The sequence below is a fragment of the Hypomesus transpacificus genome, unplaced genomic scaffold (assembly GCF_021917145.1).
Source record: "Hypomesus transpacificus isolate Combined female unplaced genomic scaffold, fHypTra1 scaffold_105, whole genome shotgun sequence".
NCBI classification, from domain to species: Eukaryota; Metazoa; Chordata; class Actinopteri; order Osmeriformes; family Osmeridae; genus Hypomesus; species Hypomesus transpacificus.
The window spans coordinates 176,623-204,340 of NW_025813697.1; the positions used below are offsets into that span (position 1 = coordinate 176,623).

A 27,718-nucleotide genomic window follows, 5' to 3' on the forward strand; every position below is an offset into this window, starting at 1 on the left:
TAGTGGCAAAATCCATTGTTATGGCTACACAATTATTTTAGATATAAGTTTAGCTAGCTTGCAAATCCTGAGGATAGCCTACCGAAGTTGAATTAGCCAATGTCGTTAGCGATGCTAGCTTAGTTTGCTAGCTGTATATAACATTTCCCTGGGTCTTGCAGCTGTTTGATTTACTGAAATGATTATGAAATGTTATGTTCTACTAGCCATTTGCCTACTTTAGCAAGTCACTGTATTTCCAAGCCCTGATAGTGTAAGTGAGACAACAGAGTAAATGATTTCAAATAATTAGCCCCTGTTTAAAGGCCATATGGCAGGTTAACAACCACTGCCGATAAATGGGTATATAAAGCACTCAAGATATGTATATTATTCAAGAAATCTCATAATGGTGTCTCAAAATTGTGTTTAAGACCAGTTTTTGACGTTTTTTGTGTTAGCATTAGCATAATAGCGCAATTTGGCGATGACGTCACGTTGAGGGAGTCGTGGAGGAGTGTAGCCTCAGTCTAGTACTAGAACTATGGCGATCTACTGTGATGAAGAAGAGGCGGCAAGAACCACTAATGTATATGATTGCTGCAGCCGTATCATTTTGAACCAAGTCGACCTGATGGCCGTCAAAGCCAATTAAATGTATTGTTCATTGTACCGAGGAGAAAGAGTGGAGAGTTGATAGTGTCCTGATGAGTTGTTATCGTTTCTGCGTTGCTAAATGATATCTGGAGCTCGTCTATGAACAGCAGAGTGTACATATACTATTTATTTTTACTGTCAGTGAATAGCACCGAGTGGAAGTCAACGTTTTCTTTATATGTAATGATCATTCAGGGCCTGACATTAACTTTTTGAGGCACTACACTAGCTAAGTGGCCTACATTTAAGTTTCACTTTTTCATGCACAGGTCACATCCGGGTAGAGATTGTGCCTTTGACCAACAAAGATGAGCTGTAATATTATACAAATGATAACAATTGAGGTGTTATAAAAAATTGTATTTGTTACATTAAATATTTACACAATTTCTGCAGAATAAAACCTTCTGTTATGTATTGCAGCTTCGTCCCAATATCTCTAGCTACAGGCCGTGCAGCTAATTTGATGCTCAACACTTGAACGGGGGCTTATTACTTGAAAAATGAATTATTTACTGCGTCTTCTCAGTTACATCATCAGGGCTTGGAAATACTGTGACTTGCTGAAGTAGGCAAATGGCTAGAACATAAAAATGTATAATAATTTCAGTCAATCAAACAGCTGCAAGACCCAGTGAAATGTTAGCATCAATGTCGTTAGCATCGCTGGCTAACTCAACTTCGGTAGGCTATCCTCAGTAAGCTGGCCGGTGCAAGTAACATGGCATTTTATTTTGTTTGAGTTTAAACTTGTCCAGTGGGGTGGTCCAATTTCTGCAGAAGGAAATGTAAAAACGTGTTACTGTGTTGGTATGAGTCAAGGATCACACCAGCTGTAAACGACTGTATTTAATCCAGACAACTGGTAACTGACCGTGATGCAGAGATAGCGAGGGAACATGAACTTGACCACCGAGCATCCTGATTGGCTAATACAAATACAGTACGGTGGATCATGACAAACAATTGTTTAATCATTTAACCAAATGATCTACAGGAAACACTTTCTGTTATGTACGGTAGGCAGCTTCGTCCCGAGATCTTTACAGACTGTGCAGCTAATTTAATGCTCAACGCTTGATCACGGGGGTTTATTAATTGAAAGAGGAACTAGAGAGGGTATAATTTCTGGGGAAATTGTAGGGTGTGCTTGCGTCAGTTGCAGATGGATCCGTTTATTATGAAATAAGCCGAACCCCCTTTGATACCAGCTATTTTAACAATGTTGTCACCGGCAGTATTTTTCAGATGGAATCGAGATTCAAACGGTACCAACTACTAACTGGAAATACGCCCCCAAACACATAAATAAGATTGACATTTATTTAGGGGGAAATATCTAATTCAAAAGAAGTTTGCTGGAAGCGATCATTGTCAGTAAAAAAGCCAAAAGCAACCATTTATGTCGGTCTCAGTCGAGCAAGTTAGCCTAGCTGCTGTTAGCCAAAGTTCACTGAATGTGCTGGAAATGAAAAATGGTTCTTTTGAAATAGTTTAGCCTGTGGCATTGAAGACAGGGACACACCACACAAGCTTGAGTTTAAATACATTATTTAATGTGACATTACTTACTGTACATGCAAGTCTTGAATTGCTTAAATGTATGATGCTGCCACTACACCACGGCACGATACGACACTAGTAGGGCTACTTACTGTGCAACAGTCTATCCAGCCTAGCACATCTATGCACGTCGTATCTACTGCATCATCTCAATTACACTATCAGGGCTTGGAAATACTGTGACTTGCTAAACAAACAGCTGCAAGACCCAGTGAAGTGTTATATACTGCCACTGCTCGCAAACTAACGTTAGCTAGCATCGCTAACGTTAGCTAGCATCGCTAACGACATTGGCTAACTCAACTTTGGTAGGCTATCCTCAGTATTTGCAAGTTGGCCAGTGCAAGCAACGTGGCTTTTAATTTTTTTAGAGTTTTAACTTGTCCAGTGGGGCAAATACATTTCTCTTCCACTTGCCCTACAAAAAAATCCACTTCATTAGCTCTAGTACAGTAGAAGACATCAGGCTAGCTATGGGCTAGCTATGAGCTAACTTGCCAGTCCCACCTGTAAAATCCCCCAAGATCATCCCTAATTAAATATTTTCCCGACGTTGTAAACACATTTCCGATTAGATGTCCCAGGTTTTGATGGTACTAGCAGAGCCCATGTTAGACATTCTCTGATACTAGCCTAGTGTTTATTTCTTATCGACTTCAATGGTCTCAAAGTGGGCTTTGTGTTGAGCATTAAGTTAGCTGCACGGTGTGTAAAGGTCTTGGGACTAAGCCACAGCAGAATTCGGTCAAATAAAATCGGTAAAATAGACTTCATGAGTGGCACATAACGTGAAGTATCATAGCATTTTATTTTGTTTGAGTTTTAACTTGTCCAGTGGGTCAAGTACATTTCTCTTCCATACTTGCCCTACAAAAAAATCCACTTGTCCCGGACAAGCTAATGTCAAGCCCTGTACATGGGTAGACTCTTGATACAGATCAGAATCCATCATATCTTGGACACCCAAAATCAGTGAATCTAACAGCCAATTCAGCTAGGGTTGCCACCCGTCCCGGAATCATCCCGTATCTGATAATAAAATAGCGCGTCCCGTTTTGATTCAATACGGGACGGGGTTTGTCCCGTATTTTCAGAGTTGTCTTCAATGTAGCATCCCATGCAAATCATCCCACCCACATTCTGTAAAGACTCGTCCTATTCTGCTCCTGATTGGGTAATACTCGCTGCCATCGTTGGTTTGATCAGTTCATGACCAATCAGAGGCAGAGGAAGGCGGGTCTGTTGGCGTTGATTTGAAAGAATGGCGGAGGCAGGTCCAGATACCCCCCACGTAATAAGAAGTACACTTATAAAGGAAGTAGGCTTTACATGCCCCAATACTGCACACTACTACTTCTGGTCCACTGATGTTATCATGTTCATTGTGTTCATGGAAGATCATTTACAAGTCTCCTGCACTATATTTACATTACATTTACGCATTTAGCAGACGCTTGTATCCAAAGCGACTTCCAAGAGGGAGCTTTACAAAAGAGCATAGGTCACTGATCATAACAACGAGGTAGTCCCAAACATTGCAAGCAGCCAAAACATGAAACATTCATTGTGAAAAAACTAAACAAGTGCCAAGGGAAGACCCATAAGAGCATGCAGTTATACAAGTTACAAATTAAAACATATGAACCACAAAAAGTGCAAGACTACCTGTAGAAGAACAATCAAAAGTAAAATATTTCACAGCGAGTACAAGAGTTAACTTCATTATAACTAACCTACAAGAGCAACAAGTCAATCGATAAGAGTCATTGTTGTAATGTTTATGATTCATAACATGTGATGTTATAATTGTTATAATATTTCCACATGTGACGTCTCAGTTTGTAAAGAGACATTGTTTTATTTTGTCCATAAGAGGGCGCTTTAGTTTGGTTCGTGGTGTTGAGACTGTAGAAGCAGCGGGACAACAGAAATAATGGCGGTGTTAGCATGAGACGCAAATTATTGTAACCATTCTGTATAAGTTTACTAAAGGATCTACAAGCAATTTTACTGTGCCCGAGATTTATTAAAACATTACACTGGCTACGAGGATTCACTTTTAACCACCTCTTCCAACATGGCAACTGCACTGCCGTCATTCCCTGCTTTTGATGTTGGCGAGGATCAAACCTCATCCATCCACTGGAAGAAGTGGTTACAGTGCTTTGAAAACTTCTTGGTTGCTCTAGATATAAAGGATGATACGAGGAAACGTGCAATGCTCTTGCATTATGCGGGGGATGGTGTACAGGACATCTTTGACACACTTTCTGACACCGGAGAAGCAAAAAACTATAAATGCGCAAGAGACAAGCTAAGTGAGTACTTTTCCCCTAAAATCAACATTGCTTATGAGACTTACAAATTCAGGCTAGCTCAACAACTGGCAGGGGAAACACTTGATTCCTACCACGTAAGACTACAGCAATTTTCAAGATGTCAAAAGAGAGATTAAAACGATGATCATCCAAACGTGCACGTGCAGTAAATTGCGGCGTCAGGCTCGACAGAGACCAGAGATGACGTTGACGGAGCTCCTGTCACTTGGCAGAACCATGACACTTGCAGAGACTCAAGCATCAGGTATGGAACTAACAAGACAAGGTGCAGCACAAGGACATTCTCGGGAAGATGTTATGGCTGTTGAAATGGACAGAGGGGCAGGAAAGAAAAGATGCTACAACTGCTCCGGTAATTTCCCCCCCCAAAGATAAAGGTCAGTGACTGTAATATACAAGTGATGCTTGATTCTGGGGCAACTGTAAACATAATAGATGAGAAACATATCTGAGACTGAGACATAAGCCCTCACTCACTAAATGCACAGTTCCCATCTTTCCCTATGGTTCAAACACCCCCCTGCCAACCCTGGGAAAATTCACCTCCCTGGTGGAATCCAAATCAAGACTCACAAACGCAACTTTCCAAGTACTTCAAGGCAGCAACGGCATCTTACTTGGCTATGACACTGCCAGTCAATTGGGATGAATCAAAGTGGCTAACACGCTTCACACATCTTCGGTGCAGCCTGTGATGACCTCAAACCAAGCGGGGATGAATAGAACGGGTGATCTCCTCACTGAATATGCTGACCTCTTTCATGGGATAGGAAAATTAAAGGACTTTCAAGTCAAGCTGCACATAAAGAAAGACGTTCCTCCGGTAATGCAACCTCACAAAAGAGTACCGTTTCATGTAAGGAAGCGAATTGAAACTGAACTACAACGTTTAGAGGAACTTGACATCATAGAGAAGGTGGACAGGCCCACTCCATGGGTCCCTCCAATTGTTCCTGTTCCGAAGCCAAAAGAACCAGAAGCAGTGCGTATCTGTGTGGATATGAGGATACCTAACCAAGCCATTGAACGAGAAAGACATCTCACACCAACAGTAGATGATATAATACAAGCACTCAATGGAGCCAGGTTCTTCTCATATTATCACGACATATCACAACATTCTCCACTCATGTAGAACTGCGACGCTACAAAAGACTGAGTTTTGGAGTTTCTTTGGCAGCAGAGGTATTTCAAAATACCATTAAGATGGTAGATGGTATCCCAGGAGTCATTAGTGATGACATTCTGGTGTTTGGCCGAACAAAAGCTAGCCATGATCATACTTTAAGGGCAACATTTCAGCGACTTAAGGAGAAGAACCTGACTCTTAACAAGGCCAAATGCTCCAACGCAAAAACCACTCTGGACTTTTTCGGTTAAACATTCTCAGATGGTGGTTTCTCTCCTGATCCCAAGAAGGTTCAAGCGCTGCATGATGCTGCTGCCCCAACCAATGCCAGTGAGGTCCGCAGTCTTCTCGGCATGGCGAATTACAGCGCCCGCTTCATCAAAGATTTTGCCAGTATGACTCAACCTTTGAGGGAACTTACAAAAAAAAATGTTCACTGGACTTGGACAGCGGAACACCAGACGTCCCTTGACAAAATGAAACGAAGTCTGACAAGTGATGCTGTCATGACCTACTTTGACCCATGCAAACTCATTGAACTGGTGGTTGATGCAAGTCCTGTGGGTCTTGGGGCCGTGTTGGCCGTGTTGGCACAGAGGAGTGGCCCACATGAACCAGCCAGAGTGATAAGCTATGCAAGCAGAGCCTTGTCTCCCATTGAACAAAAATACTCGCCAACAGAACGTGAGGCTCTCGCCATTGTGTGGGGCTGCGAACATTTTCACATGTATCTTTATGGGGCACCATTTACCCTTATCAGTGACCACAAATCCTTGGAATGGATTTTCAACAACCCCAAATCCAAGCCGCCTGCTCGCATAGAACGCTGGAGTCTACGCCTTCAGCCTTACAACTACACAGTCCGTTACAAGGCTGGCAAGGACAACCCAGCGGACTACATGTCACGCCACCCTGCCCATGTTTCACATGTCGTTCAGGAGATTTCAAACATCGAACAACAAGCGGAAGAATATGTGAACTTTGTCACTGCAAACGCCGTCCCCAAGGCTAGGTCCCACTGTACTACGAGGCTCGAAGATTGTCATCCCCCATTCTTTGCAAGTCAGAGCAAAAAAAACACTTGTCCCTCAGAATTTGCAGATTTCGCAACATATCTGGGTTTCAGACACAGGAAGATTACTCCACTCTGGCCTCAGGCCAATGCTGAGGCTGAACGTTTTATACGCACCCTGGGAAAAGCTATACGTGCTGCACATGTTGAAGGGCACCTCCGCTCCTCCGCAACTACCGTGCCACGCCTCACTGCTCAACTTGAATGGCTCCTGCTGATGTGCTGTTCGGGAGGCCCCTTCGAATCAAGCTACCTGGATCTCCTCTTTCCTTCCAGTCTCTGACTGATGCGCCACTACGACAGACAGATGCCCTGGCAAAGGACAGGATTAAACAAAATGCTGACAGGATGCGCCGGGTTGCTCCTTCGGCTCTGAAAGTTGGCGACATAGTCCTTTGTCGTCAAAAGAAGGAAGGGAAGCTCTGCCCTGCCTACAACCCCCACCCATACAAGGTTGTTGCTGTCAAAGGTTCCATGGTGACAGCCAAACGCAACAACCATGTCATCACCAGAAACTCATCCCACTTCAAGACCATACCATCACATGAACATCACCCCTCTCAGTCATGTGATTTGAAAGGCATGGGTAGACAAGAGATCATAAACTGGACTGAAATTCTTCCCGGACAAACATTTACATTTTTTCATTTAACAGACGCTTTTATCCAAAGCGACTTCCAAGAGAGAGCTTTACAAAGTGCATAGGTCACTGATAATAACAACAAGATAGCCCCAAAGCATTGCGGGTAGCCAAAAACAAGAAGCACACATTGTGAACAACCAAAAAATAAGTGCTAAAGGGAAGAAACCATAAGAGCATGTAGTTAAGCAAGTTACAATTAAACAACATGAATCTCTAAGTGCAAGTGTACCTGTAGGAAAGCAATAAAATAGGATTAACTAAAATAGAATTAGAATAGAATTAAAATAGAACAGTTTAAATCAGCTACCACTAACCAACAAGAGCCCAGAACACCTAGTCCCTGACCCCCCTGGGTCACAGTCGCCTGTTCGCAGATACCCAGTCAGGATCAACAGAGGACACCCTTTTTTACAAAATTATTGTAACTATTCTGTATAAGTTTACTTAAGGATCTACAAGCAATTTTACTGTGCCCGAGATTTATTAAAACATTACAATTGTGATCCTATATCAATTTTTTTTCCAATATACTTTGAGTATCAAAGCATTTGTTTAATTTAAAGTGAATAAGTTATGGATCTGTTAATTTAATAAGTTATTAAAATATAGTTCTCACAACTTCTTCCAAAAGCCAATTTTTTGAATACACAGCTTTGACGATATGACTACTTGAGTTGTGATAGAGAGAGACTGAGGGCATCTGTTCCCACTGATTTCAATAGCAAATATATTTTTATAATGTCCATGTATCAATCAATTTTTTTGAAAAGATGTTTTAAGTTGTGATGTACCACCACTGGCACGTCATCGTGGCCCCGAGGGGTGTGGCCCCCGCTGCGGCAGGCGTCCCTTATCTTTCAGTATTGAGGGTGGCAACCCTAAATTCAGCGCAATAGAAAATGTCTGCAAGTCTGTGAAATTATATGTTAAAAGGGACTTGATGATCACTAGTCTAGTGATTAGGGTGACCAGACGTCTGGAATTCAGCCGGACAGTTCGGTTTTCCAGCCTTTTGTCCAGACCGCTGTTGCATGTCCTCCTTTTTGCCCATTTGTCCTCCTTTTTGACCTTTCCTGCCCAGCGTCACAATTTACAAGTCGCATGGGCTTTCAGATGCCAAAAAGAAAGTCCTCCTTCAAACCTACGTGGAGTTCAGAACTCCACTTTGCCATAAGAGCAGCAAATATCAATATAGATCAAACCTTCTGTAAGCTCTGTTGCATTGATATAGACGTGAGTAGTAGGGGGAAAGGGGCTTTAGAGCGGCATGCCTGCGCTACGCAACTGCACAAAGATAATGCTAGTTCTGCTGGGCACTCTTCCTTAACCTGTTTTGCGTGCGGGCCCGCCCGCGGGCCCGAAACACTGCCCCCTCCTCCCCCAGTTATTACGCATTAAAAATCATAAATAATTGTTTTCGACTAGTACACATGTTATACATCGTTGGAAAGCTACGATTCTTGTGCTTCCATTGAAATAAACCAATTCAAGCTCAACTTGCAACAGAAAGTGCCGTCAACGTCTTTGTCCGGTGACCGTTCATTCAACAATGCCAGAGAAAGAAGTTGTACTTACCTTCGATTACTTAGGAATGTCCAGGTATGCACACAACTCATCAAAACATCATCTGCTTACATTCCCAAGGGTCCAAAGTATCAAACCATGTCGAGTAGTTGTCCAAACAAAAAATTATATCCACACATAGCCACGATCTTGTTGCTTCATTGTTACTTCGTAAAAAAAAAGAATTCTGTCTCTCAACGCACTTTAGCTCATAGCATGAGATCTGGGTCAAGTAAAAACACGGGGATAGTCTTAAAATGGCCGCTACACTCTGACCTGTTGATAGACACCTTGGTTTAGCCAATAGGAGCTTCCATGCCCCGGTGACAGTCCTCTAAAGCCAACTAGGTCAGTGCGTCCAGCCCGCCCCCCCGCCCACCCCCCCCCCGCCCCCTCTACACGATTTTTTCTAACTGGCTTGGACTGACTATGAAAAGAGCTAGTTATCCTTGTAGCTTAGCGCTAGCTGTAAATGGCGATACCCCATATGCCAGGTTTTGTGGAGCCTTCAAAATAAAAGTCGATTGCGCAATATGTCAGTGTTCTTTGTGTGCCAATCCTGGAAATCAGATAAATCACTCCAATGTGTTCATGCTTCAGTTTTTGTGTTTCAGTAATACTAATGAGGGATTTAGCTGTTATATATGATAGTTCTAAGGACCACCTTTCATTAGAGATAACAATTATACCTTTTTATCCTAAGAATTTGACCTTGGTTAGAAGGGTCATTCTGGAGTCTCCAAAAGGCCCTTTTAGAAAACGCCTGGATGTACTCTTATAAAAACATGTGTCAAATATGAATATATTGTGGTATTATGTTTGACTTTTGATCTGAATTGGGTAAGGCTTCAACCTGTGGTCCAATTCTGTCTTCCAGCTAATACCTACCACCTCTAGGCTTCTTCAGGCCTCTGTTTTCAAAACAAAATCTAGGCGGAATTAGAAACTTTCACTTTCCTTGTGTTCAAGCTTCTATTACTCAACACCAGTAGGACTGACAGGGGTCCTGACAACAAGGAACATAACTTCAGAGTGTCAGCTTTCAAAATAGTCCATTTACATGCATGTACTCCAAATGGTTCAAGAACAGCTTTCAATTTACTTTGGGCATGCTGTTTAGGCGTTTTTAGGCACATTTAACAGTCTCCAGAACAGGTTAACATCATTTTTTGCTCCGAACACAACAGCAGATGACAAAACAACCGCTGTGAGCTGACCAAATTATATATTTAAATTTCTATTACAATTGAAATTGTTAGAGGAATGGTCCCGTCTTATTTTCTTATTTATCTTTTGACTAAACTTGTCTCACCTAAGACAAGAGATAATCAGTGTACTTTTATTGAAGTGTGCACTTCTCATTGACAAACATCACAGCCCGATGAGTGTTTGGTTCCTTGGGAAGACTCTGAAAAGTGTCAGCATTCCCTGTACAGACTGGAACACTGCAGTAGTCCATTTTCAATATCCTTGAAAAACATTTTTCTTTGTTATTCCGTGGAAGTACACAGAGCAGCGCACAGCTAATTTTGGGGCGTGACAAAGGTACAGACCAGAGCCTAACTGACGTCAGTTCGGTTGCTTTTTCAAAACCTACCGTTTTACAGCTACATTTTTTTATTGTGTGATTTGCATACGAAAGAGGTGTTGGACTTTGGGGTTCACTGCATGTCCATTTTACCCACTGAACTGTCATTATTCAACTGTGAAATTAAGGTAAATTCAGTTCTGCAATCAATGACTATGGTGGCCCATGGATGCACACCACAGCAACATTAGCAAAGCAAACAAAAGTTGAAATCACAAAAACATTAACACACAACAATATTAACAAAAACGAAACATTTATAAAATGGCTACATTTCGAAAAACAATCTACTACTTGCAACACAACAGCATTGGTTCACACCACCAACATCAGCCGAGAACACACCAGCATTAGCCGAGAACACAACAGCATTAGCCGAGGACACCGCAGCATTAGCACAAAACACAACGACATTTGCAGAAACGCTGCATTTCAAGTTCACACCAAATTGTTCTCCAGACCACTAGGGGCAGTGCATGCAAAGTGGGGTGTTTTTGGTGTTTTAACTGTTGTTTTAAAATCAGGTGAAGTAAATTAACTCTACGGGAACACGCTTACGTACCTCTTGGAGGTTTGCTATCGAACATAACGCAGTACAACATCACTGAAACTAAGAGAGGGCGTGCATTTTGTAAAACGTAAGATTATAATTACAATATAATAAAACCAACTTTTCATTGGTGAATTTAAGTTGTTTTCTTGGTTGATGTTCTTGATTTGAATGATTTCAAATTGACCGGCAAATTGAAAGTTTGTTTTTATTTTGGTGAGAACCCAACTAATTCCACTTCGCACTGCCCCTAGTGGTCTGGAGAACGATTTGGTGTGAACTTGAAATGCAGCTGTTCTGCAAATGTTGTTGTGTTTTGTGCTAATACTGCGGTGTTCTTGGCTAATGCTGCGGTGTTGTCAGCTGATGTTGGTGGTGTGAACCAATGTTGTTGTGTTGTAAGTAGTAGTTTTGAAATGTAGCGTTTTTATAAATGTTTTGTTTTTGTTAATGTCGTTGTGTTGTGTGTTAATGTTGTTGTGTTTTCAACTTTTGTTTGCTTCGCTAATGTTGCTGTGGTGTGCACCCGTGGGCCACCGTAAATGACCCCATTAACAAAGCATGCTGATATTGCCAAAAGCGGCAGCAAGCTAGTGGACTGCCGAGTCGCTTTCACTCCAAAATGGCGGAAACGTAGCACTGCTACTGGGCACTGGTGTTGCAATGGAGCGTTCTGGCTTTGGCTTTCACTTCTTGTCAATATTTTGACAAAGATTTTTGATTGTAGTTCATGACAATATGATCGACAGGAAGTGATTTTTCCTCACAGATTTTCTGTCCAATAGATAAACGACCTGTACGACCGCGTGTCATTGTTCTTTTAAATTTTACAAACATTGGTTCGCTTAACACAGGACCGTGTGAACACTAACCGGACCTAATGAAAAATGCAACAAAGTAGCAAATCATCGTGTCTTATTTATATGAACGCGATACAGAACACACAAGACTGTTTTACAGCATTGCACAGCACATTGCACAGCACAAAGGAAAAAAATACAAATGTTACGGTCAACATAAGTGAATTAGGTCTACAATTATGACAACTGGCTCAACCATTGTGTATGTTATATATGACTGTAATGAACGGGTAGATGTTTGTGGGGGTAAGACAATTTAACTAAGAACCAATATAATATATTTTGATCAGCATGACATTAGCAATTGATAAAGTAGAAAACAGCAGACAATTGTAGGCTAAATAATCATTTACATGAACTTGTGCACAGTTCCTGTGATGCAGTCGGCGATTAAGATGTCAGTAAAACACAAATACAGATTACTTGAACTATAGATGGGGCACAGTGCCGTGATGATGTCGATGACACACACACATTTCTGGAAGTACAGATAGATAGTGATGACGGTTCTTCTCAGTTTTGGTACCTATATTTCTTAGATCACAATTGAAATTCTTTGTCATCTCTGAAGTACTTGTTCAACCTCCACATTCTATTCGAGTCACTTATGCACATCATGAAAGCAAATTCTAACAATTTTAAACAAATGCTCTTGTACATTCATGCAAATAATTATGTAGCCTTCATTTGTCTGCTGTTTACGTTACGTTATCAACTGTTTACGTTATCAATTGCTTATGTTATGTTGATCAAAATGTATAATATTGGTTCTCTGTTAAACATTCTTACCACCACAAACATCTAGACATTTAGTTCATGAATAGAAATCATTACATGCGCAATGGTTGAGCCGGTTGTCTTAAATCAGGGCTCCAGACTAACTTTTTTTACTTGTAGCCCCAAACTGAAAAAGTTAGAAGAATAGGCAGAAAGGGACGGGGCGCACAATTTAAAATCGACCCTGCAACAAATTTTTTAGCATTTTCCCCATTTTAAATGCATTACTCCATGCATGTCTACAGTTTTAACTAAACTCCAGTAGCAGCGAATTTCGTTTAATATCAGTGCATAGCACTACTTGCTTTGGAGACATCGATATATACGTAACCAAGTGATAGGGCTATGTAGCCCTTACCCTTCAGTTTCGAGGGACAAGGTTTAGGGGTAAACTAAGGGGTAGGGGTAAGACAGAGGCCGAATCCCAATACTCCCCCTTACCCCTTCCCCTTACCCCTTCCCCTTAACTTAGCCCTTCCCCATGGCCCTCGAAAGTAAGGGGTATGGGCTACATAGCCCTAGGAAATGGGACGCCACTTGGTTACAGGTACGTCATCTAGCACGTATCGATATCTCCAAAGCAAGTAGCCTTATGAACTGATATTAAACGAAATTCGCTGCTAATGGAGTTAACTTAGAACTGTAGACATGCTAGTCAAAGAAATGCGGGACTGTTGTGCAATTCAGAACTGTAACATTAACGTACCAAACTAGCGATTTTTAGAAACGTTTCAATTATGAAAATGGTTGCAAATATATATGTTCATGACTGTATATAACACAAAACAAGACTGTCATAATTTTTTTATCAATGAATTAAGCCGATAATATAACATTTATCGGACTCTCTGGATGATTTGGTCGCCATTGTTGCCGGTCGCACACTTTTCACATAGCCCTCGGTTTCAAGTAAGCTCCCGATCTTACTTGGTTTTAAGGGGTGTATACCCCTTAGTCTTAGCCCTTCCCCTAGCTCCAAAGGAGTATTGGGACACCACTAGCTCTCACGGGAACGCGCAAAACTAAGGGGAAGGGGTAAGGGGGAGTATTGGGATTCGGCCACCAGAGTATTGGGATTCGGCCTAAAGCTGGTGTATAAAAATGAATCACTTGAACAAATTGTGTAGGAGTTGAATCCCTTAAACTAATGCTGGTGTAGAAAATGAATGACTTAGGCTCATGGGGATTTAGCAGGTGAATAACTGGTTCAGTGTGTACCTGACCAGGTGTTGCTAAGGGACCTCTCACCTGTGCTCGGCTGTAATCATACTTGTCAGGGTTCTCGGCCATGTATTTGCGAAACACATTCCTGGTGTCCTTCCCAGGTGCTACCAAATAGGGAGTCTGGCCCTTCTTATCCCTGCACCAAAACAAAGGTACAATAAATACAGCCCTTTACATGATCCTCATTTAGATTATAACTAGCGTAAAACTGTCTGTAGTATAGAGAAATAAATAAGAATTTATACTAGACCACACACTGACCATGACTTACGGTGCGTATCCACTACAGCGGCGCGGAGCATCGGCTTCCAATCAATTTTTAATGAAACCGGGCGTTGACGCTCGCGTACGCTCCCACAATGCCCTACACGAGTGTCAATGCCCGGTTTCATTGAAAATGAATTGGAAGGCGCCGCTCCGGTGTAGTGGACACGCACCGTTAGACCGAATGCCAATTCTTTGTCTTACCTGACTACCTGGCTAAGGGGTAGGAGTACATACCCCTTAAAACCAAGTTTTTTTGGAATCTTACTTGAAACCAAGGGGTATGTGAATACTGCGCAACCAGCAACAATGGTGGCCAGATCATCCAGAGTTCGATAAATGTAATACTTCGGCTTAAATAATTGAATAATTAAAAAAATTACGACAGTCTTGTTTTGTGCTATACACAGTCCTGTACATATATATTTGCAACCATGTTCTTCATTGAAACGAAATGATCGTGAGTTTGCTACGCTAACGTTACATTGCTGATTTGCACAATAGTCTTGCATAACACTACTTGCTTTGGAGACATCGATATACTTAACCTTAACCAAGTGGTGTCTCATTTCATAGGGATATGTTTTCACCCCTAGCCCTTACCCCTCAGTTTCGAGGGACAAGGGCTAGGGGTAAACTTAGGGGTAGGGGTAAGACAGAGAATTGGGATTCGGCTTTGGTCTATAGCTGTGTGGCAGTAGATTGGGTATTAGAATCAAAACCAGATTGTTGGGATGACACAGAGTTGTTGGAGACGGCCATCTTCTTTTTCCCCTACCTGCAGGCAGGATCTCCTCCAGCCTCCATCAGCAGCCTGACCACAGCTCTCTGGGCTGCAGACGAAGCCACGTGCAGCAAGGTGACGCCCGACGAGTCGATGGGCCTATTGAGGAGGGTGAGGGGGCTCCGGACGCCAGGACTCTCTGAGGGGGAGCCATCATTCTGAGGATCCAGGTTCTCTGTCCTCTCTCCCTCCTGGGCCTCCTTCCTCTCTTCTCCCTGGTCGCCAGTTTCTGGATGCAGCTGCAGAAGGCAGAGCAGGGCCTCAACATTCCCAACCTTACAGGCTGTGTAGAGGGCATCCCTGAGGCCATACTCCCAGGACTCGTTCATCTCCTCTGTTAAAAGACACAAAACAAGCCTTTAGCTACTCATACCCTGGAGGTCAACGCTTGGTAGAACTTATCAGACCACAGGGTGGCTCAGTGATCAGTTTAGTCCTACCCACCTAATTATCCACCCAACTGACCCACCAACCCACAACTCCACTAATTTTCCCAATATGTGTTAGCATCTCACCTTCCTCAAGTTGTGTCTTTTCGTTTGGTTTCCACCTGTCTCTGTTCCTCCATGGTTTCTCCTGGTTTCCCTCCACCCCTACAGTCTCCGACTCCTCTTCCTTCTCCTCCTCTTCTGCCCTGCTGCCTGTGGTGACAAGGGAGCACACCACCAATCATCAGAGCTTGCCGTTCTACATCATATCTACATATAATATGATAGGTAACTAGAGATGCATCAATCCACATTTTTGTTATTCTGATCCAATTCACACCTGCAGATAGAGATACTAATTAGATTTTGATTCCGATGGAGCTCTTTTTTTATATCAACCACACGGCACTTATTAAAGAGTAAAAAATACAACGAAATACATTCCATTTAAATGTATTCCAAAGCTGTTTATTTGAACTGTATGTTTGGCTTCACATACAAACAGGTAGCAGCAACAACTCCAACGTTTCAAATGTAATATTAAAATCCAAGGGTAAAACCGCAGAGAAATATATCTACACTAAATCTACACTAAACGTGAATCTAAAAGATTCATATTTTCTGCTGAAAGTTTATTGCGTCTTTTGAATACCACATTGAGCGTCTGCTGCTGCCACTTACTTTAGTTGGGCTTGGTTTGGTTTTTGGCTAACCTTTGCAGGTGCTTGATTAAATGGTGGTATTGTACGACCCTAACAAAATTCCACCCCTTGGAACGCTGGCTTTACACACATAGCAAGTTGCCGTCTTGCTTGCCTGTTTTGAGACTAAAATATCTCAAAACTAAGGACATGTTGGCTCAAGTTTTATCAAATGTTTGGCTTAAGATTACCATACCGTCAACGTTTGGTTACTAAAATCCTGCACCTCGTCCATTAATTGTACATAGCAGGAAAAGTTATCCCTTACTTCTCAGCATGAGAATACAAGGTGTTGCATGAGAGCGTGAGAAATGGTTGAAATGCGTGAGTCTCACGGCGAATAAGGCCGAATCCCAATACTCCCCCTTACCCCTAGCCTTTAGTTTACCCCTAGCCTTTGGCCCTCGAAACTGAGGGTTACGGCTACATATCCCTAAGAAAATGGACGCCACTTGGTTGCAGGTATGTCATCTAGCACGTATCGATATCTCCAAAGCAAGTAGTGTCATGCACTGATATCAAACGAAATTCGCTGCTAATGGAGTTTATGCTAGTCGTAGAAATACGGGACTGTTGTGCAAATATATATGTACAGGACTGTGTATACCACAAAACAAGACTGATAATTTTTTAATCAATTAATAAGCCAAAAATATTAAATTTAGCGGACTCTCTGGATGATCTGTCCGCCATTGTTGCCGGTCGCTCAGTATTCACATAGCCCAGGTTTCAAGTACGCTCCCGATCTTACTTGGTTTTAAGGGGTGTATACCCCTTCGTCTTAACCATACCCCTAGCTCCAAAAGAGTATTGGGACAACACTAGCTCTCACGGAACGCGCAAAACTAAAGGGAAGGGGTAAGGGGAAGTATTGGGATTCGGCCAAAGACTTGAGAGCCCTGTTAGCCTATTGCCAATGGGCCTCATTCTCGAAAATTTTCTGAAGTTGCTTCTGAAATGTTTCTTAAGGGCTTCGGAAAAACAACGTAAGACAAAGACATTTGCCAAATTCATGAACGCATGAAAATGTGTTCCTACGCAGCAGAAGTTTTCTGAGCTGTGCTCCCCGGGAAGAGTTTTCTTAAGTTGAAAGCGCGTCCTCGTGCTCCTGAATTTGCATACTTACACGCCCCAACAGCTCCTTATAACGGCACGCAACAGAAGTGACGTGTGCAGTCAGAATCGGCACAATTAGGAAAGCAACAGGAACGCAAGTTATGTCCAAGCTAAAAGCAACGGTGCAACATCATACCAGTAAGATGAGCAGTGGAATTGTTCTCAACTGGATCTAACAGTGTGCACACTAAGCAAGGTTAATTATTATAATTATTTAAATCCGAAGATGTCTGTTATGGCAAGCCGTTTGATCATATAACCAATAAATTCTTGATATCCAAAATTCGAATTATTGATATCAAAAATACAATTCTAAGCTTTTTTAGTAAGTATGACAAGCCGTTTTATCATTTAAACAATGAATTGTTGATATCAAGAATTCAAATTGTTGATATCCAAAATGCAATTCTGGATATCAATAATTCGTATTTTGGATATCAATAATTAATTGGTTAAATGATAAAACGCTTGCCACAGTCTGTAGAGTTGAACACAATCACCAACGATTTCTCATAACTTCATTAACACTTCAAACACAGAGTTTTCTTAAATGCGATTCTTTTGATCCTTGTGGTTTTTTAAGGAATCGCATTTGAGACAACTCTGGCCGATTTACGGCTGCTATTTCGAGTTCGGAAAGTCTTCTGAAGTTCTGAACAAATCCCAGATGAGAAAACGTTCATGAATGCGAAATATTTTCCTAAATCCAATTCAGAAGAAATTCCTTTTTAAATTCTTCTTAACTGCGTTCGAGAATGAGGCCCAATGTTAGTAACGGTAGCTCATTCAGTTGTAGGCTGTCTAACATCCGATCCAACATTCAACAGTTCCGTTTTCGCAGGGACCCGTTGGATCGGATGTTGAATCGTCGCCGTCATTCAATCTGACGAGTGAATGACGTTAGGATCAGCATCCGATCCGATATTGGATCGGATTGGTCCCATCTCTATAGGTAACCCACACTCACCTTCTGTCTCTCCCCTGCACCCCTTTATCCTCCTCCTCCTCCTCCTCTTCCTAGGTCTGGAGGGCTGGAGCTTGTGCTCTCGCAGATCCAGCATGCTCAGTGTCACCTCCGCCACCTCCAGCTCCACATCCTGTCCCTCCTTGTTGTTTCCCTCCCTTTCTGCAAGGAGGGCTGAGACACACCGCAACACAAGCGGACATGCAGGTCAAACACTGACTACTCTCAAATGGTTGGCTGGTGAATTACCTGTGTATGAAGGTCTTAATAACTCACCGGTGTGGTCTTGATCCGGGTCCGGACGAGGTCTCGGCTTGGCTACCTTCTTCCTCCAAACCTTCTTAGAAGGATTGAGGATGTCATAGACGTCTGTTTCTTTACCTGTGATTTGAATTTTTACAAAAAAAACATTCTTTGTCATTCCCTTTACAAATCTTTTTTACAGACAGACATGCACGCTTGGCCCTAACACCCTCAGAGTAAGTTAGTAAGGAAGTGGGTAAGTCACACCGTAAACATGAATAGTGGACAGCATCTCGTGTACTCTCTTGATCTCTCGGAAGGTGGCTCTGCGTGTGGCGAAGGGCAGCGTGCGGATCCGGACGTCTTTCTTGTCCAAAGGAGCTGTACGCCCACCAAAGAAGATGTTTTTGTTGTAACTGGGTGCTCGGAGGAATATCAGGCTGGCTTCTGTCAGGTGCTCAGCCCAGCCTTCCAGCAGGTCCTTGATCTCCTGCAACCCAGACAGAACATGGACAGATGGAACATCAGCTGAGACGTAAGACAAGTCAAATACTCACATCTACGGATAAGCACAAAACTAAACTGTTAATCAATCTGTGTGTGCGACCGGAGGTCTTGTGTCGTTTCCAGCTAGGGATGTTGTCCCGTTTTTATCAAACCAATTGGACAAACTTAAAATACTTTTCAAAATATATTTGCATGTGCAGAAACGTATTGAAAAGTGGCATATTTCTGAGTACAAGCCCGGTAAGTTGGTCTCTTCCAGGAAGTCTGTCTCTTCACCTTAACGAGTGCAGCCTCGTTGTAGCGCCTCAAGGCGGCGCCGGCTGATTTGGGGGTGTGGCTACGGTCCTTGGCGTCGCGGAGACCCTGGGCGGTTCCACGCTTGGCGCGCACCGTGTAGCGGTGGAACGTCTTATGTTGCAAAACATCTCTCCTTTAAAAGAGATTAAGTAGAGGTAAGGCAGGGTAGGCAATGTTGACCAGCACTTTTTCTCAAATTTGCTGAAATACACTTCACATCCTAATAGCAACCAATAAATGTAATGGTTTGACAGTCCAATATATGTTGGCGTCGCAGGGCTGTAATAAACACGACCAATCATTAAGGTCGGACCGGCACTTATGATTAGACGGCATTTGCGCCGAATGCAATGATTGAAACTGGCTACTTGATCTTTTTGGGGGGGTTTTTTACAAAAAATTGAAGAATATGTTGACAGCAATTGACTGAAATCTACTTTTAAAACTATGTGGAGCATAGGCGCCGATACCGTGGGTGCTCCTGGGCTCGAACACCCACGGAAAATACTGAACACCCACGGAAAATACTGAACACCCACGGAAAATACAAAGCACCCAACGTGTGCCAGACTGCCAGTAGGCGACATTCATTTTTTTTAAAGGGCACGCGCCCATGAGCATCCACGGAGGACAATATAAATCGGCGCCTATGGTGTGGAGTGGAAGGATACAGAAAGACCAACCCTTGAAAGACAGCCCCAGCAAAGTGGCCTCCACCTGTCATGAGAATGATCCACACAGCCTTGCTGCCGACACTCTGGAGAGAAGGCACCAAGTCCACCTCTACATTGGACTGGAACACAGAGAGGAGACAGACAACAGAATGAAATGAATAAATATATACTTCCAGGGTTTCACAGTTGTTTTGGTGGGGCATTGCGCAATTTGGTTGAAGTGAAGGAAGCATGTTTGTGTTAAGAAACAACAACCGAACCACTTTTTGATGAAAACAGCTTTGTGTGAGCAATCTACTGCCCAAGCTAAATGAATGACTAAATCAGGGGTTGTTCAGAATCTCACATGCACATATTAATTTTTTTCAGATTTATGTATATTGTTTGAGGTTTTTAAGTAAACATATAGATTTGTTTGAGGTTTTTAAATGAAAGCAACATGGAAAACCAAACTTAAAACTTCCTTTTATATCCGCGCAGGCACATCAGTGGGCCGCAGATTACTTTCTAGTAAGAATGGTGGTCCCTGGGACAAAACCAGTTGAAAACCCCTGGACTAAATGAATGAAGTGGAACTCTAACCCCTATTCAAACTCAAACATTGTTCCAGGTTCATTCAAAGTGCATTAGACACAAAATCTGTCAATAAGGAATGAGAGGCTCAGCACACCTTTGCCTGGAGCATGCAGCGGAACACAGCCAGATACTGTCCCTGGGTGTTCTGGAACACTGCCTTGTTTGACAGCCGGCTGGAAGACTCTGCCGCCAGATAGCTATCACTCTCAGCTGGGATAACCTCAGGGTCATCCACAGCCCAGTCACTGGATGAGTCCTCAGAGTCAGAGTCTGTACCTGAGATACTGGACATGTCCTCTGACAGGTGGAAAACCAGGAAAATACATTAGCATACTGTCAGAAATATCAATCTATGTAACATTGCACAGTCAGTCGGTGAGTAAGTTAAGAAAGCTTTATTGCTTGCGGCCGGCCCACAAGGAGACAAATTTACATCATCAACCCTACCGCCACTAGGTGACACGCTAATGGTCACCAGACCTCAAGTCTTCCTTCTAGCTCTGTCAAACAGTATCTCCTTTAAATAAACAAACCCCCCTCTTCTTAGTCCTTAGCCCCAAGATAAGGGTCTTGTATGTTTACCCAGAGTTCAGATTTGGGGGTAGGCCTCTCTTTGCACACAAAACTGAAATAAAATGTATCATTTTATACAGAATAAAAGTGTTACATCTTCAATTTTTCCGACACCTACTCTAGCCTACTACTCTTATCTTCCGAATAAAAGTACCCCCCGGAATAAAAGTACCCCCCGGACAAATCCTCAAAATCTAATAAAAGTACCCCCCGGAATAAAAGTACCCCCCGGAAAATTGCCAAATCAGCACGCTAACTGTGTCCATATGCGATCAAAGTGTGTTCCTATCAGTGTAAGTGCGCATCTTTTACTGTCTCTTGCAATCAGGAGTAGAAATGGACAGCAAATATACCATTGCTAGGAAAAAACTTTAACACTTGTAGTTTGGAAATACATAATCATTATAAGACATTTTCAAAAAAGAGGCTTTTACAAATATATGGTAGTACTTTTCCTCAAAAACTTACAGTCAACATGACTGCAACATAACATGAAAACCACTGGACATACTTAGTTATTACAAAGTAAAAAAACAGGCTGTTTAGTTACAAACATACATGTACTAGTACTATCACTTTTCCTTAAACAGCTTACAGTCAACATGACAACCACTACCAAATAGCATTGCTAGGAAAATACTTCAATGCCTGTAGCTTGGAAATACATAGTTACAAATCTGTCAAATAACAAACATGCCATGACTAGTGGTACGCTATACGGTACCTCAACAAACTTATAGTAGACACGACTGCCGCGCAGCACAATTGCAGGTGCTGTGATATTTCTAATGACATCATCTCGCAGCACCTTATATTCCGCGTCTTGTGCGGCATACAATTGCACCAGTACTAGTTACACCTTCAAAGTATCTACTGTACTTGAGTTTGCAAAATATAAAAAAGTAAATGCCCTGGGATTTCTATTTGACGATGAGAGGGTCGTTGTCTATAGGTTGTGACTGTCATGCTGGTGTGCTGAATGGGAACCGTTATGTGAGTGTACAGTAGCTAGAGCTAACATCAGAGCCATAATGAGGCTCTGGCTAACATTTACTAGCTTGCACTAACAACCAGTTGGTAGCTAATGTCGTTGGCTAATGTAAGCTACTTGCCAGTAGCTAGCTAGCCAAGGTAGCTAACGTTTTCACATCAAAGAGTTCAAATGTATCTTCCTTTCCGAAAAAAATGCATGGAATTTTCTACAATTATGTCTCGATTTTCCCCCCCAAAAATAAACGTACATTCCAAAATAAGAATGTGAGTCGGGAGTCAGATGGCTGAGCGGTGAGGGAGTCGGGCTAGTAATCAGAAGGTTGCCGGATCGATTCCCCGCTGTGCCAAAATGACGTTGTGTCCTTGGGCAAGGCACTTCACCCTACTTGCCTCGGGGGGAATGTCCCTGTACTTACTGTAAGTCGCTCTGGATAAGAGTGTCTGCTAAATGACTAAATGTTAAATGCATGGAAAAACGCTAAATGTTAAGAATGTACCGGGTGGATTTTTCGGATAAAAAATAAATAAACTTACCGATACGTTTATTCGTAAAATGAGAGTAATTGTTCCCCTTTATTGATTCAGTTTAGGCTAGATTTTAATTCTTACAACTCACCGGTACCCATCTTCCTCTCAAACTCCTCCACTGTGACAGGTGGAAGCCCCGCAATCCTTTGCCTCAGGTTGAATCGGTGCCAGTCAAGTTTGTAATGCTCCATCTGAAAGTGGAATGACACATCTTTCTGATCCTAATGATAGGATCAATCTTGTTTTGCGGGCCTTTCTTGTTTATTGGATTGGTAGTTCCTTATTTGTCTTACCTGCTCATCGCGGCAGTCAAAGTGACACTGGCAAGCTGAGCAGGCCATCCTGTCTGCCCCCTCCCTTGCAAGACTACCCTCATTTGGGCACAGTTCTGCTCCTCGGGAGCAGCTGGGCGGGAGGGAAGCTTTGGCTGTCACTGAAATCAGTTGGTAGGAGTTTATTGGTGAAACAACGAATGTGGGGTTAGAGCTAAGACATCAAGCTTCCTACAACGTTTACTTGTTAATTAGCTAGTCTAGTACCCACCTTGACTAACTGAAGATAAAACGCTGTTGGAGAGAGAAGGTTGTTCCTTGACGTCGGTCACATCTCGTAGCCCGTTTAGTAGCCCGTCCACTTGGCAGTAATCAAAAATCGAGCTGTACTCCACCCCGGCTGACATCATGACCTGTCAGTGTGGTAACGTCTAGAATACAGTGTTGCCAGGTTGGCGACTTTGTCCCTAGGGCCCAAAAAACTTATTTAGCAACTAGCGATAAATCTAGGCTGTATGACGTATACAGCTGTATGACGTACATTCAAACCAAATTGTGCCCCCTCATACACATTCCGAGTGCGAATTTACATGATGTCGGCTATGACAACACAATAACTGTTATTACACAACCATTGTTCTGTCACATATATTATTATTATTTATTTTTTTGCCCCCTTAAGGTCCGTCAATATTTGGACTACATAGACAACGTCTGTGTCAGAAGTTGCGTCTTGGTAGCGATTGAGTTGCTTCTATTTTTATTCACGTTCCGTAGCACGGTTTAGGTTGAAATTACGTTTGTGGCGAAAAATGCCTTTTGTCGCCAAAGGGAATCAGTGCAAGCCTAATTTCACAACGTCAGCACACGTTAGCAACGACGCATAAATGTGAGTACTGCTGTAAACCAACACGCACCAGGGTGTGCTACAACAACGACAAACCCTGGTTTAAAGCTAAACTCAGAAGGCTGAGGCTGGACAAAGAGGCCGCATTTAGGAGTGGGGACAGGGACAGATTCAAAGAGTCGAAGAACAGGTTTAGCAAGGCGGTGAGAGAGGCTAAACGACTTTACTCGGAGAGACTAGAACATCAATTCTCTGCTAACGACTCTGCTTCTGTCTGGAGGGCTTAGGCAGATCACCAACTTTAAGTCCAGAGCCCCCCACTCCACTAACGACTCCCGCCTGGTCAACGACCTGAATGAGTTCTCCTGTAGATTTGAAAGACAATTGGACAGTCCTGAACAACCCCTTTCCACCCGTGATGCCTCCCCCCTCCCCCCCTCTACAGTGACGATCCTCTCCAGTCAGGAAAAAGAAGTGAGCAAACTGTTCAAGAGACAGAACCCCCGCAAAGCAGCTGGGCCGGACTCTGTCTCTCCAGCCACCCTCAAGAACTGCGCTGACCAGCTGTCTCCGGTGTTTACGTACATCTTCAACACCTCCCTGGAGACATGCCATGTGCCAGCCTGTCTCAAGTCCTCCACCATCATCCCTGTGCCCGAAAGCCCAGGCCAACTGGACATAATGACTACAGACCCGTCGCCCTGACCTCTGTGATAATGAAGTCTTTTGGGCGCCTGGTGCTGGCACACCTTAAATCCATCACAGACCCTCTACTGGACCCCCTGCAGTTTGCCTACAGAGCCAACAGGTCTGTGTACGATGCAGTTAACATGGCCCTCCACTTCATTCTACAGCACCTGGACTCCCCAGCATCCTACGCCAGGATCCTGTTTGTTGACTTCAGCTCTGCCTTTAATACCATCATCCCTGCACTGCTTCAGGACAAGCTTTCCCAGCTGAACGTGCCTGATTCCACCTGCAGGTGGATCACAGACTTCCTGTCTGACAGGAAGCAGTGCGTTAAGCTGGAAACAAGTCTCTGATTCCCGGTCCATCAGCACTGGATCTCCCCAGGGCTGTGTCCTTCCTCCTCTGCTCTTCTCCCTGTACACCAACAGCTGCACCTCCAGTCATGTGTCCGACAAACTCCTGAAGTTTGCGGCCGACACCACCCTCATTGGGCTCATCTCTGGTGGAGACGAGTCTGATTATAGGTGGGAAGCGGACAACCTGGTGACTTGGTGCAGCCAGAACAACCTAGAGCTCAAAGCTCTCAAGACAGTGGAGATGGTTGTGGACTTCAGGAAGAACACAGCCCCACTCACCCCCATGACCCTGTGTGACTCCCCAGTCAACACTGTGGAGTCCTTCCGCTTCCTGGGCACTATCCTCTCCCAGGACCTCAAGTGGGAACTGAACATCAGCTCCCTCACCAAGAAAGCACAACAGAGGATGTACTTCCTGCGGCAACTGAAGAAATTCAACCTGCCAAAGACAATGATGGTGCACTTTTACACAGCCATCATTGAGTCCATCCACACCTCCTCCATCACCATCTGGCACGCTGCTGCCACTGCCAAGGACAAGAACAGGCTGCAGCGAATCATCCGCACTGCGGAGAAGGTGATTGCCTGCAATTTGCCTTCCATCGAGGACCTGCACACCTTGAGGACCTTAAGGCGAGCAAAGAAGATTGTGGCTGACTCTTCCTACCCTTGACACTCCCTGTTTCAGTCACTCCCCTCCGGCAGAAGGCTGCAGTCCATCAGGTCCAAAACCTCACGCCACACAAACAGTTTCTTCCCATCCGCTGTTGGCCTCCTCAACAAGGCCAGAGTTCACACTGACTTCAATGACTTCATGTCTTTAAACAATTTGCATTTTGCACTACATTACAATTCCTGTAATATTTGTTTTTTATATTGTAAATTGGCAACTTATATTTTACTATGTATTTTATTTTAATTGTATTCCACTTAGTATTGCTAGTTTATGTATCCTTAGTATAGTTAGACCACATATTTAAATGTAAGATTCCTATATATTTATTGTATGCACCTTCCTGCCAAAGCAAATTCCTTGTCTGTGTAAACTTTCATGGCGAATAAATCCCTTTCTGATTCTGAAATACGACGTGCATAGATGTAGTTAACGTTGTTACTTAAAATAGCTTGCGTCAAGGGGGTTCAGCTTGTTTCAAAGGTGGTTCTTAATAAATGAATGCACTAAGAGTGGGCTAAATGCTTGAAAATATCACTACTGTAGAAGGGAAAAAATATGGTGACGTTTAAATAGGTTCATTCTACATTTACATTTAGTCATTTAGCAGACGCCGTATCCAGAGCGACTTTCACTAACAGTAAGTTACACTTAACTTTTTACACTTAACTTTTTGTATTTTGAATTGTACATGAGCAGCAACTAATGTATGATTTTAAATCTATGTAATCTTAATAAATAGTAAGTAGGTATTTTTATATAAAATATAGGGCTGCAACTAACGATTATTTTAGTAATCGATTAATCTGTCGATTCTTTTTTCGATTAATCGGTGAATCGAAAAAAACAAAAACAAAACTAAAAGCATTAATTCAAAAACAGACCTGACAGTGCAAATTCACAGTGCAAAACATCTTAAGAATGTGTACAAACAGGCACACAATTTTGAAAAAGTTATTAATATTAGCGTGGATTTAATGCTATTTTCAGAGATTAGCAATTTATTTGAGTTTTGTTTAAAACATCTTTGAAAATTGAAAGGTTGTGGAAGTAGGCCAGAATTTATTAAAATAATCTGGTGTACATTTAGTGGTCCCCTAATACTGTATTTGAAGTCTGTTTCCCGAAATTCAGCCTTGGTGCAGAATTATAGCCACCACTAGTAGTCTCACAATGAGCTTTTCTCAGAACGCGCTGTTTCTGTGTCTGTAGCTTTAAATGCTAAATGAGGAGGTGAGGCGGCACCATGCGCTAATGTTTACAGTGGATGTATCGCAATGGCTCGTAGACCCGTTGCTGTAAGATGCCTCGAATTTGCCCATTCTCATCTGATAACCCTGGTTTGCAGAGCTGCACACTCAGTAATTTCAATGTGGGGAAAGGCGGATATCACGCGCGCCATAACACCAACAGCAGAACGTTATCCACATAACAACAAAGCGTACAACACTGCGTTACAGAATGTGTATTCACACACATACTTGATGCTGACTACCTTTACAGTAGCGATAGTAGCTGATGGCTGCAGAGCTAATGTTACAGCCAGATTCTAAGGGTAGCAAGCTAGGTAACCATATCGCAAGCAACAAAATTATATAGCGTTAGTTGACTTACTTGTCCGAGGTTTGTAGCTGGACCAAGGAGTAGGCTACTGATCCAGAATTGAATTTCAGACGGTCAGCAAGGCCAACTTTGTATTGGCTCAAGTTACGGAAACAGTGGTGGCTGAAATGTTTGGCTCAGACATGCAAAACTTTGAGAGGTTGTGTCGGCGCATTTCCAGCGAAAACATGTGCAGAAGCTCCTTGTGACGTCAAAAGGAGCAGATTTTCAAACGGAGCGTTTGAGCCTTCATTTTCTCCAAGGCGGAGAAGAACACCCAGGGCTTAGTTTACACCTATCGAAAATTCTAGCCACTGGGAGACCAAAGGCAGGCTAGGGGAACTCATATTAATGTTAAATAACCTCCTAAATTGAAGTTTTCATGTCATGTGACCTTTAAGATTTGCGAGGATTAAGCTATTTTCAAAGATCAGTGATTTTCTATCATTTTATATGAAACTTAATTGAAAAAGTAAAGGCTGTGGAAGTATACCAGACATTGTTAAGATACTCTGGTGTCTGTCTGAGGTATTCATAAAAATATGATAAAAGTCTATATAGTCTAATTTTTCAAACTGGTATGGGTAGTTTTCACCCGGTCCCTAGCGCGACGCTGCAATGTAAAGACTTCCGAATGTGAGATGAATGTCGAATATAAAACTAACTTCACCCTGGTCAATTAACAC

The 27,718-nt window shown here is 42.7% G+C and overlaps 1 protein-coding gene across 6 annotated transcripts in view; it reads right to left on the bottom strand.

The window, feature by feature from the left end:
* The window catches only part of ankzf1 (ankyrin repeat and zinc finger peptidyl tRNA hydrolase 1), a 37,342-nt gene that overhangs the window by 1,694 nt on the left and 7,930 nt on the right, over window positions 1-27,718 (bottom strand). For 4 of the 6 annotated variants that reach the window (XM_047050234.1, XM_047050235.1, XM_047050233.1 and 1 more), the window contains exons 2-13: window positions 23,136-23,331; window positions 22,886-23,025; window positions 22,681-22,783; window positions 20,593-20,795; window positions 19,932-20,041; window positions 19,228-19,381; window positions 18,712-18,934; window positions 18,478-18,582; window positions 18,205-18,375; window positions 15,508-15,633; window positions 14,987-15,326; window positions 13,969-14,080 (exon numbers count right to left, since the gene is read on the bottom strand). In XM_047050234.1, the coding sequence (XP_046906190.1) occupies window positions 13,969-14,080; window positions 14,987-15,326; window positions 15,508-15,633; window positions 18,205-18,375; window positions 18,478-18,582; window positions 18,712-18,934; window positions 19,228-19,381; window positions 19,932-20,041; window positions 20,593-20,795; window positions 22,681-22,783; window positions 22,886-23,025; window positions 23,136-23,274 (1,926 nt within the window). In that variant the 5' untranslated portion in view covers window positions 23,275-23,331. Of the gene's footprint in view, window positions 1-13,968; window positions 14,081-14,986; window positions 15,327-15,507; window positions 15,634-18,204; window positions 18,376-18,477; window positions 18,583-18,711; window positions 18,935-19,227; window positions 19,382-19,931; window positions 20,042-20,592; window positions 20,796-22,680; window positions 22,784-22,885; window positions 23,026-23,135; window positions 23,351-27,718 lie in introns of those variants that run through there. The other 2 variants (XM_047050236.1, XR_006958555.1) reach the window with 2 other exon arrangements.